General features: G+C 37.5%; 2 protein-coding genes across 2 annotated transcripts; both read right to left on the bottom strand.

Annotated features, from left to right (window-relative positions):
- Nucleotides 1–332: 332 nt before the first annotated feature.
- Nucleotides 333–1,926, bottom strand: LOC108547987 (piggyBac transposable element-derived protein 4-like). The gene is made up of 3 exons (XM_017900739.1): nt 1,898–1,926; nt 893–1,834; nt 333–831 (listed from the first exon to the last, which is right to left on the bottom strand). Exons 1-3 carry the CDS (start codon nt 1,924–1,926, stop codon nt 333–335), a joined length of 1,470 nt encoding a protein of 489 aa, XP_017756228.1.
- Nucleotides 1,927–10,544: 8,618 nt separating this feature from the next.
- Nucleotides 10,545–13,018, bottom strand: LOC108547986 (vacuolar protein sorting 45). Its single transcript, XM_017900738.1, has 6 exons — nt 12,928–13,018; nt 11,762–12,141; nt 11,416–11,688; nt 11,162–11,326; nt 10,855–11,084; nt 10,545–10,743 (listed from the first exon to the last, which is right to left on the bottom strand). Exons 1-6 carry the CDS (start codon nt 13,016–13,018, stop codon nt 10,545–10,547), a joined length of 1,338 nt encoding a protein of 445 aa, XP_017756227.1.
- Nucleotides 13,019–15,647: the final 2,629 nt, after the last annotated feature.

The following is a 15,647-nucleotide window of genomic DNA, read 5'->3' as shown; positions in this document are numbered from 1 at the left end:
GTTCGTATATCCGAAACGCCAAATGTATTACATTGTTTCAGGATTCGAAACCCACAGTTTCAGTATAACTATAAATACTGAATGTTTTTAAATAAATATCTTATGCTTCAAAACAACAATTCTATTTTTAAGAAACATGTTTCTTCGAAACATGACAATGGATATAAAACAAAATTTCTAATGATTATTATTTTTAAAACAGACATGTTTTTGAAAACATAATGAATGAAGCCCTTTTTTACATTGTACACAAATTAAATTCGATCGTTTTATACCATTAAATTTATTACTGCAAACTACGCATTGTCTTAAATTTCTGCCTGGTAGTTTCTCTAAGCCAAATATATTCCCTCCTTATAACTTATCATTTCTGATTGTTTGACTTGCATCCATTCATGCTCTATTTCAGATATAATGCTCGACGTAAATTCCAATCGAGTCATTAGCTTCTCTTTTCTAGCTTCCTTATAAAGTAGGTATGCATTTAATACCATACGGGCAATGACGTTAAACGTAACTTTTTTCCAATATTTTACAGTGCGGCGTTCATCCAAATAGACGTATAGCATTTTGTCTGATTCGTCAACTCCCCCCATATAACGATTATAACAATCAACGATGCATGGTTTTACTTTACTTCGTTCATTTCCGTTTCGTTTTTTGATTGTAATGGTATTGTCTTCAGAAGCATGCGTCGAAATTAACAATACAGGTTTTTTTACAGACTTATTTTCGCGGTAGCCACACAAAAGTACTTCACCATCTCGAGCATATTTTACTTCATTAGCCTTAATTGTTTTTATATCGCTAGGTACGCCTTTTCTATTAGTTCTAATTGTTCCCGTTAAGTATGTATTTTGACAATATAAATATTTGGCCAAAGCGATACCACTTATTTAAATATTGATTTTGCTCCAATAAATTTACAACGACTTCATATCCAAGTCCGTGTTCTCGTGACTTAGTAGTATCAGATTTTTCTTTAGCCCCCTTGTAACAGTAAAAACTTAAACAATATTTGGATACTACGTCGCAAAACATCCAAAATTTGATGCCCCACCGGTGGTGTTTTTTATTCGGCATATATTGCATCATGTTTGAATGACATAAAGTTCCTACCAAAGATTCGTCGATAGATAATTCTTTATGCGGTTTGTAGTACAATTTGAATACCCTATTCGCGTGTTCAACTATTGGCATAAATTTTATAGATGAGTCGTACTTTTCATGGCCTGGTGGGAAACATTCTTTATTATCAACTAAGTGAAAACATCGAAGAATAAGCTGAAATCTATTCCGCGAAAACATCTTTGAAAACCAGGGTATGCTCCTTGAATTTTCGGCCCAATAAGAAAACATTGTTGGTCGCTTCGTTATCCCCATTTCCAACAAAACTGACAAAAACGCCTTCATTTCGAGTAATGTAACTGTTTTCCATTGCTTCATTCGAGATCCGCGGGTGATGTCAAGTGATTTTATTAGTTCTTCGGCATACTTATTTGTTTCGCAAACCATTATTGTTAACAAAGACGAATCGATAAACAGATTAAAATAATTGATAGGTTTAGATTCGTTAGTTAGCGATGATTGTGGCCCAATATCTTCAGTAAGGCGAACTGAATTCTCTTCTTCATCTATACCATCCGTAGAAATACTTTCACATGTTGCAGAACTGGTAAAATTGCACGGAATACTATCTTCGCTACTAGATGTATCCAAAATGTTTAGTCTCTTCCTTCTTGAGACTGGAACGATCTTATTACTATCGTCAGAATCAGAAATTGTATTAGATCTCGAACGTGTCATCGTTATTTTCTTTTTTGTATTCATTGCCCTAAAAGTGATACACGAATAATAAATAAAAAATTAACTCATTTGTTTCCTATATTTTAACTACTGCTCCACGAAAGTATATCCTTCACCCATGTTCATGTGACGTGGCGAAGAACGTGTTAATTAAAAAAAATGTATAAATTACCCCTTCAATTGGAAGACCAAAACCTCTATTATAAAATGTTGTCACGTACAAAAAGCGTCAAACACGAATATTTCGCAAGCTTTTGACTGCACAGTATAACGTTTCTTATGCAACTGATGGCATTGTTAAGATAAAAAAAAATACCTATCAATCTGAAGCGCGAGCGCGCCGGGCGGCATTATTCGCAGATAAATGAAGGAAGCGCTATCGCGCCTCATGGCACAATTCGACACGGATTTTTAAAAACCTCTGGCACTAAAACGGTTAATGTACCTTATTTGTACATTTTCTAGACATTCCTACTCCTTCTACCCAAACATTTCTGCCCCATACATCAGACCACTTGCCACCAGAGAATTGAACATAAACATTCTCCTACTAGTCGTCTCTCATTATCCTTTTTCCTATCCCTCCTTTATTATTAAAATTTTACCGCTCTTTTTACCCGTTCTCTTGCGTGTGCCAGACATTCCCCATTCCTTTGAAATCTTATTCCGAGATACGTGAATTCCATCACTGTTTGCACTACTCTTCCTTTCCATTTCATTGTCATTCTCTTCCTTTTCCCTCTTCCCTTCCCAAAAATCATCAGCTTCGATTTGTTCACATTTAGTCTGAATTCCTTCTCCTCCAGGTACGCTTTTAGTTTCCTCGTTAATACGTTGCAGTCTTCTTCGGTCTTTGCAACCAAGACCAGGTCGTCTGCGTAGGCCAATGAACAAAACCTCCTTTTCCCCACTCTCATTCCCGTTCCTACTGTTCTCAGAAGCGTCTCTTCCAGATCTGCGATGTATAGTGAAAACAACATGGGGCTCAGGCAGCAACCCTGTCTAACTCCTTTCTCCAAAAATTTTGCCGTTATTTCCTCACCTATCTTTATTACATTTTTAATTTCTTGGTAAATCTCCTTCCCTCTTTCCACTAACCCTCTTCTTATTGCTCTTTTCCTTATTACGTCCCACAGCTTGCCTCGTGACACTACTCAGGTCGACAAAGAAGACGAAAACCTTCCCTCCTTTCCTCTTGGTCTCTCTTTCTACTACATGCTGTAAGATGTATATATCATCTATCGCGCTCCTCTGCTTTCTGAAACCCGCCTGTGTGTTATCTATTATCCCTTTCGCTTCTACGTCCGTCTTGATTCTTTCGTTTAACACCGGTGTGTACAGCTTATATGCCGTGCACAGTGATCCCTCTATAGTTGCTTTTGCTATGTTTGGGTCACCTTTCTTGTATAGTGGCAGAATTACACCTTTCCTCCACTCGTCTGGGAAACCTTTCCCTTTCCAGATGTCCTTTATTAGCTCGAATAGTTTCTTTTTCTCCACTTTACCTCCACTATAGATCCATGCTTCTGCCTGGATCCCGTTTATGTCTGCTGCTTTCCCTTTCTTCAGCTCTCTCAATTGCTTCTCAATTTCCTCGTCAGTGATTTCCTGTTCTTCTTCTTCTATTTCGTACTCTTCTCTTTCTCTCTGGCATTTTCTGTCTTTGCCCTTCAAGTTCCACGATGAAATGGTTTAACCACGTTTCTTTCGTTATGTTAGATCCCGTTTCCCTTATTTTTTTCCTTTCTTTGTTGATGAATTTCCATATCCCTGTCTGTCTTCGTCTTCTTTACCTCTTCTCAGATTTCCTCTTTCATCTCTTTCTTCTTTTTGTCTGCTAATTCCCTCATCTTTTTCCTCTCCTGTCTATACTGTTTGCTGCACCGTGTGGATGTTGATGAGCTCAAACATTCTTCACACTTATACCAAACACGCTTAAAAATCTATGCACCACTACCACAATTCGTTGATCCTCAAGATGGATGGCGAGGTGCGTCTTCTAAATATTATTGCCGTCGCAACAATATTCTATTTCGTAATCGTACTCTTCGAGCCTAAGTCTTTATCTCATGAGCCTAGATGAAGGATCTTTTACGTTGTGCAACCACTTGAGTGCTTGGTGATCAGATTGAATAATGAATTTCCTTCCTAACAAATACTGTCGTAACTGTTTTACTGCCTATACTATAGCTAATAATTCCTTTTCAGTTGTGGTATAGTTTTTTCTGCTGAGTTCAAAGTTCTAGAAATGTAATGGGGGTGTCATTATCGTATGGGGTAGCAGAGTAATAATTAGATATACACTGCGTATCCCACTCGCCCCACGAGGCAAACAGATCCCGGACTGGATGGTGAACCACCAAACCTTGGAATATGGTGTTTTTCATCTTTTGAACTTCGGCCCGTAATCTAACGCACTCGTACCTATTGTCGAATCCGGTCCACTCCCTGGGTGTTATGTCTCTCGAAGATAGGAAGACAGACGCACTGAAGGCCAATGCACACGATGCCATGTGCAGCCAGTGCGCCATACCTGCTGAGTTCTGGAAGACGATGCTATCTGTGCTGACGGTTATTAGCCCCATCGCCGTGCCGACCCGCGTGACGGAATCCATGACAGGGATTTCCGTCTTGCGAAAGTATTGCTTCTAATCCATTGTTACTCGCATCGGTTGTTAATGTGAAAGTTTTATTGAAATCGGGGTAACACAGTATTGGCTGTTCACATAGCCTGTTTTTCAGTATTTCGAAACTCGTCTGTTGTTCGTGAGTCCAATGGAACGGTTGGTTCTTTTGTGTCAGTAGTGTTAGCTGTTTAGCTATTTTCGCGAAGTTTTTAATAAATTTACGGTAGTATCCGACTAATCCGAGAAAAGATTTGACCTTTGTTACGGTGATCGGTGTTGGAAAGTTCTTTATTGATTCTAACTTCTTGGTGTTGGATTTAATTCCTTTGTCCGTAACTATGTGTCCTAAATATTCCAATTCCGGTTTGAGAAATTCACATTTGTCTGCTTGTACCTTTAATCCCTGTTTCTTTTGAGTCGATGAAATATTATTAAAAGAATAAACTCTAATATGGCTGAAATAAATATTGAATACACTTCCTGTAATGCTAATACAAAAGTTTATTTAATACTTAATATAATCTCACTCTACATTTCCATCTACAGCACCACGTCCACAACCTCATTCCACTATGGCGAGCGACAGACGACTGCTGCAGTAGCACTCTTTTGGCTTGTGCCACACCAAACATCAGCGCACACACATGAGACACACTAAATAACACACATATACAAATGTAATGTCCAATAATTATTACAAGATTTCTATCGTGCTTCTCGATTGTATTGTCAAAGATTATTATATCGTTTAAATAAACGAAACAATATTTGTCGACTAATCCTCTCAAAGCCGTATCCATCGTACGTTTAAAAGTCGCCGGAGCATTCTTTAAACCGAATGGCATGCGTTTATAATGAAAATGTCCATCGGGTGTTGAAAAAGCGGTTAGTTTCTTACTGTTTTATTCATGGGGATTTGGTGAAAGCCCGAGGATAGATCTAGTGCGCTAAAGAATTTCGCATTTCCTAAATGTGAGAGTCTTGGTCTGTGATTTCGTTAAGTTTTCTAAAATCGATTACAATCCTCCATTTTTGTTTACCTGATGCATCTAATTTCTTCGGCACTACCCATACAGGTGAATTGTAAGGGGAGTTCGATTCTTCAATTATTTCTTTATCTAGCATTTCTTTTGTTTCTTTATTTCAATTTTATGACATTCTGGAGGCTTGTACGATTTTGTGTTAATCAGTCGGTTGTGTTTTGTGAAAATCGTGTGTTCCGCTAATCGTGCGTAATTGCTGAGTTTCTAGGGAGAATATCTCGCGATAGCTATAAATGATGCGTTTTATTGATTCCGCGTATTCTTTTTCTATATGGCTCAACCTTAATTTATTCAGAATTTCATGTATCCTACCGGTATTGTTTTCGGTCGTGATTTTTAACGAAGGTTTTTTTAACGATTTTTATCAATTTCTTGCTCACCATTATTGACAAAACAAACACTAGTAGTCTGTTCAGTTTGCAGATGTAGGCTTTTGAATCATGTGGTGGTACCCTTAAGTTGGCTAGTGTCTGTAATTCAAAGGTCCAATCATTTAATATAAGCGAATCATTGTTAATAGTGTACTGATATTTTTCAGAGAAGGTAACCCTATTTTATACCGTCTTCGATCACGTGTCACTAGCTACGAATTTATCGATCAAACACGAATATTATTTACCACACCACGCCATAATAAAACAATCATGCCTGACCACAAAGCTCCGGGTGGTCTTGGACGCATCGGCGAGGACGACCAGCGAGAGCTCTTTAAACGACACACTGCTGGTGGCACCGAACGTTCGTGAAGACCTATTCTCTATTCTATTACGCTTTCGGTCACACGCCTACGTAACGACCGCCAACATAGAGACGATCATACATACATACATCCTGACGACCGCGAGTATCAAAAGATTCTTTGACGTTCGAATGTTCACGATCGCAATGATAGCAACATACACACTCAACACCGTGACCTACGGTACTTCCGCCGCTCCCTTTCTAGCCACTCGAGCGTTGCACCAACTCGCAGCTGACGAGGGAGAAGGGTACCCGGAAGCAGCCATCGCGATCCGCGAGGACATTTATGTGACCCTACGAGATCAAATAATCAAGGTCTGCAACCGAGCAGGTTTCAACCTACGTCAATGGGCAACAAACAACGAGCGACTCGTGCATACTTTGGAGGACAAAACGAATGACCGACTTTTACGACTTAATCTGGACAACACCGTGAAGACGTTGGGACTCTTCTGGAACGTGAAGCGTAATACGCTTAGATGGGATTTTAAGGAACCGAGACAGGGCAAACGTATAACAAAACGAACTATGCTATCGCAAATCGTAACACTTGACCCTCTCGGAATACTAGGACCGATAATAGTAGGCGCAAAAATAATGTTACAAACACTGTGGAAACTACAGTTAGACTGGGACGAATCAGTACCGACGGACATTCACACACACAATGGGCCACATACTGTCGCGATTTACTAGTCTTGAAGGACTTGAAGATAGGACGACAGATCGTTCCAAAGGAGTACACCGTATTGCAATTGCACGGATTCTGCGACGCTAGCGAGCAAGCTTACGAGGCATGCATTTACATTCGCGGAATCAGCACACAGGACACAGGACACATCGGTGCAATTATCAGCGTCAATATTAAGCTAGCCCCCGTGCAGCTCATTTACTGACGAAATTATACCAAACCATTTCAAGTGTACTACGGAGAGTAGTCCAAAAAACCACATTTTGGTCAGATTCCACGATACTGTTACATTGGATACGTACTTCACCGCATCAGCTAAAGACATTTGTATCGCATCGAATCACGGACATTCAGAGCATCACCGAGGATCACGAATGGCGTCACGTACGATCCGCGGATAACCCGGCAGATCTAATATCACGCGGTTGCAAGACGGAAACTCTGACGAGTAACAAACTTTGGTTTCACGGTCCCGAATGACTAAAGGAGTCAGAGGCAAATTGACCCCGAGTTCAGTTAGAGCCGGTAATAAAAATCCCGGAGCAACGGCCACTCGTGTCACTAAACGCTGCAATTAACGACTTTGATCTCTTTGAAAGATTTTCCTCCTTCGCCAAAATCAAACGAATTACAGCATATTTGTTACGCTTCCGATTCATCAGCTCTTGCAAGGAATCGCCGAGCAAGATACTGACGTCCGCGGAATTGCGCAGGGCGAAACAACGCATCGTAAAATGCAGCCAACAACGGGCATACCGGCTCGCCGTGTCGGCCAGAAAAAGCGCTACCGCGTTGACGCCGTTAGTCCAATTTATAGACGAAGAAGGAATATTGCGCGTCGGTGGCAGACTGTCGAGAGCGAATTTAAAACTTGATATGAAGCATCCGATGATATTGCCGCGGAATGAGCATGTCACTCGATTAGTAGTTCGAGAACATCACATTAACAACTTGCACGCAGGCGTGCAACAAGGATTCTGGATACTCGGCAGAGGAATCTTACTCGGAAAACTATTCATCGGTGTATAAGGTGTTTTCGCGCTAAGCCACCCGCTATCGATTATAAAATGAGCGATCTGCTTTTCTCACGAGACACACAATCAAGACCTTTCTTGCATTCTGGCATAGATTATCGTGAGACGATCCACATCAAGGAGGAAAAACCCACCGAAACCGTAATAAAGTTAAAGTCTACTTAGCCATATTTGCTAAGCGATTTGACTACCGAGACATTCCTAACAACTCTACGGCGATTCATGGCGAGGAGAGGCCCTGACATCTAATCAGCCAATTTCACTGGCGCCAATAAAATGATAAAGGAACTTCGTATGTTCGTAAGATCGCAAAAATACCACACCGTCATAGCATCGGTACTCTCAATTGAAGGGGTTACATGGCACTTCATTCCGCCCCGATCACCACATTTTGGCGGACTGTGAGAAGACGCAGTTCGATCAACGAAATACCACCTCACACGTGTGATCGGTGAAACACTGCTGTCATACGAGACCTTGCTGATCTCCGTGAACCAAATGGAAGCAGTTCCAAATTCCCGGCGCTTAACATCACTATCCTCGGATCCCAACGATTTGACTGCTCTAACATCAGGTCACTTCCTCTTATCAGCGATAGACGGACCAACCTCCAGACATCGACTTTACGACAATCCCAGACGGAAGACTCTCATCGTGACAACGCGTTCAAGGGATGAAATATCATTTTTAGAAACGTTGGTTCAAAGAATATTTGCAGGAACAAACGATCCACAGAAAATGACACAACGGCAAGGAAGAGGAACTCGACACTGGAACCATGGTCTTGATCAAGGAAGACAACACGCCGCCCATAACGTGGCCACTCGGGAGAATAACCGCCGCACATTCAGGAATCGATGGCACGCACCATCCGCGTGGTTAGCGCGAAAACGACGCAAGGAGAGTACAAGCGTTGCGTCAAAAAAATTGCTCTATTATCTATTTATACGTAACACTCTTAGATTAAAGCGTCACTTATAATATACACATATTACACGACTGATTGCTTACGTCAGTCATTATTGTAACGTTAGTCATTAAGTCGATATGTTAAGCACATGTAATTTTATCGAAGCATAAATAGTTCAAGGCGGGCGGTATGTTGCGGCCCTAGGACTGCACGTCCCAGGTTAAGTGGAGGACTGTTTTATGTCCTCATTGCCAGCGTCGCATGCGCGAAAACGGGCCCTTATAACCCCGCAAGACTTCCACCGTGCAGTGTTCGGGACGCAACAAATATTATAACAGTTATCCGCTAAAAATTAAAAATTATACGATCTTAACGATGATCTTGCTTTCCGACGATGAAATGTGCATGAAATATGCGAATTTATTGTTGAAACAAATGCCAACTGTTGAAGAACAACGTTATACATTGTCTTTTCGCCCTGTCTCTTTGTCTCTGACGTTTTGAAATCGATGTAGAACAATTGATACTGTAGCGGGCCGGGCTTTTTGGTCTTTCTTGACTCTTGGCGGTCAATTCCACGTCATTCTTCGCTGTATACGCACGTAAAGGGCCGAAACCTTTTTTCAGACATTGGACTAAAAGTGTATCTGTATAAATTGTATTGTATCCCTTATTTTCATTATTCTTAATTAAAATTTACTGTCTCACTGAATACGTGAAGCACTGTGTTCGTTTTTCTAACCTTTGAATTTACAACACCAACGATATTGGGGGATGCTGCCAATTGTTTTATTCAAAAACTAGCCTCCTCTGATGTCAAAAACAAAAATGGCGCGATGTAATTTCTTTTTTTCTTTTTCTTTTTTGTCAAAAAGTGGAAGTATTTGTTCTTACTTCTCTAAGAATTCTTTTTTTGTACTAATTTAAGGGTAAGTTTCGTTGCATTTTTTTCTCATTTTAATTGACAATTGTAATACGTTAATTATAGAAAGCTCAAATATAAAATTGAGCTTCGAAATATTTAGGGATTAATATGTTTGTATTATTTAAAAATATCATTCCCACGCTAAAATTTTTACGTTAGTATAAAAAACGACAGGAATTGATAATATCGACTAGGTTAGTCCATATTACAATCACACTTTTGTGTTCCCTATACACGGGATGTGACAGTAGTAATTGTATTTGTGACTATTGTCAACATTTTTAAGACGCTTTTTAGTAGATATTAAATTTTGTTAAAAAATTATAATTTTTTTTTTAAATTTTCATTTTCTCGAATTGAAATAGTTTCTCGCTGGAAAACTATCGATGCATCGTTTCATATTTTTAAATTATCATTTCTACTTTTTACCGATTAGATTTTCATATTTTTAATATGCTTTTCTTTCTCGAAAAAAAATTGATCTATATTTTTACCTTTTCCTCTAAGTTGAAGGGAAAAAGACAAAAAATTTAAAATATGGCGGCCAAAATATCTACCATCGACGAATAAGAAAATTGGAAAAATAAAAATTGAAAAGGCAAGTTTCATTTAACATTGATGCAATTTCTATTTTTTTTTACTACAATTTCCTTTTAATATCGTTATTAGTGGAATACAGTTATTATCAAACATTACATGTAACAATTAGAAATAATCCCAAATTATATAAATAAATATTTAAAATCAAAATATGTACATATAGCGTTTCAATTGTTGTTAATTTTGTATTTTGATAGAATACCTGATGTAGCTTGTTGAATTTCCTCCAAAAAACTTGAAGAATTATGAATAGTAGTGCCACCTAAAATAATTTTTATCCCAGGATTTTGTTTATTTAAATTATAAACTGTCAAACTTTCTTCGTATGTTGTTCCTCCAACCATAAAGACAATGATATCTTGCGGCCTGAAATATAACGAATATACAATTATTGAAATAAATTTAATAACCATTTTTCAAAGAATATAACATTTCCTATTTTGAATTTCACGTAATAATGCATTATATAAAATTTACCTTTTTGACATCATTGCATTTCCAAGATATGGGAATGCTTGTAAACTTAACTTTCCTTTTATTAAATCTTCAAGTGTCTCGTTGAGTAAAGGCGTGTGTTGGGTATAAATATTATCTACTCCGCTTAAACCTTTAAATAACTTTTTAGTAATCTTGGCTACCGATTCTCGATCAAATAAATTACTTTGCCTTGCATTGATTCCACTATATTCTAGTATGTTATATACAAGCTGAAACATCGTTTGAAATTATTAATTTTGTAATTTACACCACCCTTACAAATAAAACTGTACTTATTGTTATTTACCCTAATATGTCTTTCCGGAACACCTCTGGTTTTTAATAAATTCAATAAGCCGTTAATGTCATTGTTTGTATACTTCTCATAGTGAAGCGCATAAAGCATGACCAATCTTAAAGCATCAATTTCCCGTATTTGATGATTATTAATAAGTCCTTTTATCTTTTGCAGCTTTGATAACAAAGAAATGGATTTAAACAGATATAGATAAGAAAGAATAATAGCCGAAGATAATTAATAACTCGTTTAATTTTCTATACCTGCATGGAATGTTCATTTTGACAGCTAAGTTCCTGTTCCAACTCTGATACTTGTAGTAACTGATGTTTTTCCACAAACGAAGAAAGTTCTCCAACTACTGTCACATGTTTCGATACAGTACCAGACAGCTTTTTAAACAACGGATAAGTTTCCACAAAATTTTTCATGTCAGCTATAGATTCCACTTTTTGGTGTTTCTTAGCTTTCTTTTGAAATTCATCCATCAATTCTTTCATAGTTTGTCCAATTTCGCCGAAGTTATGGTATAAATTCTATCGAAAAATATTTTTCTTTTTACACATAAACAATTAAGAGATTCTATATAAATAAAGATAGCAAACTTACATTTGCATAAAATTCATCATGTTCTGCGCTGAGAACAACTTCCTTCAATTCTTTCGAGATACCTTTCACGTGGGATAAATTAACCCGATTGTTATTAATAGTTAGTAACTCGTGAACCATTGCTTGGTAAGTCCATTGATTTAGTAAAGGTGTAACAGGGTCATCTCTTCTGTCAAGTATCAATAAAAGTGGACTAGAGTCTTGTCTAAATTTGAATGAATTCGATTCTTTATTCAACACTTCGCGTATCTTTTCTGCAAGTCTCTTTGCCATGTCAGAACTATTTTGATAACGTATACAAGGACATCTTTTAATCGATAATAGTACCGAAATTAAGCCTGAAACGGTTCTGTGCAGGTGCACCGGATTCCATAATAAACCTTAATAGAGAAACAAAAATTATTATAATTTATTAATAAATATTTATCATGCATTTTACAAAATAATAATGATTTACAAATTTTTCGTTATTGCTGCTTATAAAAATCTGAAAAGAAAAAAATATATCGCAAAAAGTGCATGCCTAACAAATTAAAAACTGCCTCGCACAATACACGCTATGCGCTCGAAAGACTGATATCGCGACCAGTCAAAATGACTACTGGTCTATGAGATACGCAATAATAGAATATTTTTATATTTATTGATTTACTACTTTCTTACGAAAGGAATTCCACGTTATGGAATCACAAATACTATATCATAACAACTATAACCATAATAATATAATAATAATAATTACTACAATAATAAGTATAATAAAGAATGTTTGATAACAAAAATATTAAAATAAATTTGCATTAAAGTAAATATAAGAAAAATAATATAATAACAATAAGAGTAATAGAAATACAAGTATAAAGTAAGTTATTATTTAATTAATATAAAGTACCGTACAAATGCATTCGGACATGATTTCTCTTAGTTCCTATGAATAAATTACAATACTAAGATAAAACGAATTGAGCAGTTTATGAAGGTCAGGGTGATAAATAATATACATGAACGAATTTCGCAAATTATAACGTAAAATATATATTTTGAAGAATAAACGAAAATTTGATTGACGAAAGTATTCGGACAAAACTTAAATCTTTAGAAAATTATAAACTAAACGAATCGTATTGATGAAAATAGAAGAATAAATTAATATTTAATAGAACAACCTCTGGAATAAATAACTGCCTGCATTCTTTTAGGCATAGATTTCAAAAATAGAAGTAATGTTTTAATATAGCAGGAGTAACGTTTTGCCATTTTTGGCAAAGAGTGTTGTACAATTTAGAAGTATTTATAAATTTTTCATATTTTAGTGGTAATTTTAAATGTTTCCAAAGATGTTCTATCGGATTTAGGTCTGGACTTTGCTCCTTCTTCGTTACGCCTTCAATTTGCTGCTATGGACCAACACCGTGAACGGAGAAACACCCCCAAACCGTAATGCTTCATCCACCATGTTTTACAGTTGGAATTTGATAACGCACGTTGAATCTTTCATCTGCTGGTCGACATACCTACTGAATTCCATCAAATTCAAGTAATTTAACCTCTTAGGCACGGCTGAATTCTGCGCGAAGCTATTTCTCTGTACGGCAGAGTTTGACGCGAACTACGTATAAACGATACAGCACTGCAATGTGTGACGGACAATGCCGTTCTCTACGCGAGTACATTGGAATGAAGTATTTGATAAATAAATTATGATTTTTTTTTTAAAATATATTACACATACTAAGAGGTTAAATTTGCTTTCGTCGCTGAACAGAGCATTCTTCAATGTTCTTTTCAACGAAAGTGTTCTTGAGTAAATTTCAGTTTGGCCGCTTTATTCTTTTTCAAGTTCAGTAGTTTCCTCCCTAGCTTTCCAAACTAAAAAGAACCAGCTGAAAGGGGCGAGAGCTGGTTCTCACAACTGACTGACCCACTGCGTCTGTTTCGCAAATTGGTCGAAAGAGCAACTTGACGGTTAGCGGAACTGTCAATGGACGATCTCTGGTGTTGACTCTGGATTCGGGCGCGACTCACTCAATTCTAAAACCGGACTTGGCGAAAGAGAACGTGGAACCGTTGTCTGGCTACAGGTTACTTACGGCAACTGGGGCAGAAGCGATAATTTTGGGAAGGGTGGCCTGTTCGGTTTTTATTGAAACCCTGATCGTGGTGCATACCTTTCTGGTAGCTGAGATCGTGAATGAAATAATAATTGGAATCGATTTTATGTTGGCGCACGATCTAGCAATGGATTTGAATAGAAGAGTGCTGTCATATCGAAACATGGAGATACCCTTGTACATGGGAAGGTAATCGAGAGTCATTGTCAGCAAATTCCTTTTCAATCCGAAGCGGTGGTCTGGGCAAGCGTGGACAGAGATTATGGAGAAGGCGAGTCGTGGGTTGTCGAAGCAGGGGAGGACGTGTCGCTCGTGTTCGTAGGAAAGGCTCTGGTGAAGATAAAGAAGAATGTACGGATTTCGATCGGAGTGCCGAACGGGTTTGGGGGTCTTCGGTTACTCTCGCTAAAGGAATGCTGATTGGGCAATGCCAGGGTGTAGAAGCTATAGTAAATTGCTCCGTCTTTCATGGAGCTGTGGTGGTAAATTTTTCGAACCGTGTACGGAAACTGCTAGGTTCATAAATATGTGGTTAAGTGCGGCGAGTGGGTTGTGTTGGAAGAAAGGAAAACAACAACGCCACCCTGATGTAATACTACCGATAACACCACACCTCAAGATAATATTGTCATGTAAACATCCGACACCCGAAATAACTTCCGATTCCAAGACTCATTCCCCACCAAATCATACTGAACTTGTATAAACATCACTCTGAAATAAACAAAGACGAGTTGTCGATTGTCAGTTGGCTGTAATACTACAAATCTGTCTTACGTCTCTTGACCTAACCCTTGTTACTACTACGGTATAACTTCGGTACAATATAACAACTTATAATTGAAATAGAGTAATACGTTTCTCTTTTCAAGAGTTTGTTTTATTTTGGTCAAAGTAGTCTGATTCATTAAAATACGTCTATCTTCCATCTTGGATTCTGATTTCTTTGTTTTTATATAAAACCTCGTATTGTCCCGTGACACTGACGTACACAAGTGATGGCCCGTCAAAGGTTATTACACATTCGAGTAGTCAGTTGTGATACAACCACCGTACCGTCAACACCCAAATAATTACTTACGGAGAAATATACATTTTTCGTTATACATACTTATATATACATTGTAATTATTTATTATCCCAATAATCCCAACAGGTTGGAAAGGAGGAAGGCGAAGAGGATGCTGAAGAAATGTGTCTATTTTTGCAAATAATTTATTAGTTATTAACTTCGATACAATTAGTAAATCTTGAAATATACGATAAAGATACGGAATGGCAGCAAATAAGAAAAAGAAGTTCAATAGTAAATGAATATTCAAAAGAAGAGAAATTTTTAATTGAAAACGTTGATTGCAATGATCCTGTTGCTCTATTCAAGTTATTCTTCATTGATTATATATCAGGAATAATAGTTGAACAAACAAATAAATATGCTGAGTAATATACTGACATGGGTGTAGTGCAACTATTGGAAATTAGACTATTATTGCGTCTCGCGACGCATTGCGTCCAAGGGACGTAACGCGCCCACACCGAGAACTGTAGTCCGTAATATAAGAATAAAATAGGAATTGTAATCCGTAGCATAAGAATAAAGTACAGAATGTAGAACGAGTGGAATCGGTCAGCTATGTAAAGTCGGTAGGAATGGAGCAAGCAGTATGCATGGAAGAGTAGAATAAGAAATATGCAGAACTAAATATTATACGAATAACTATGTAAGTGCAATTATTATTATACGAACTATATAAATACACACACACATATGTATT

The sequence above is a fragment of the Eufriesea mexicana genome, unplaced genomic scaffold (assembly GCF_001483705.2).
Source record: "Eufriesea mexicana isolate 0111107269 unplaced genomic scaffold, ASM148370v2 scaffold1357, whole genome shotgun sequence".
Lineage (NCBI taxonomy): Eukaryota > Metazoa > Arthropoda > Insecta > Hymenoptera > Apidae > Eufriesea > Eufriesea mexicana.
This window is presented reverse-complemented; position numbering and strand designations above follow the sequence as displayed.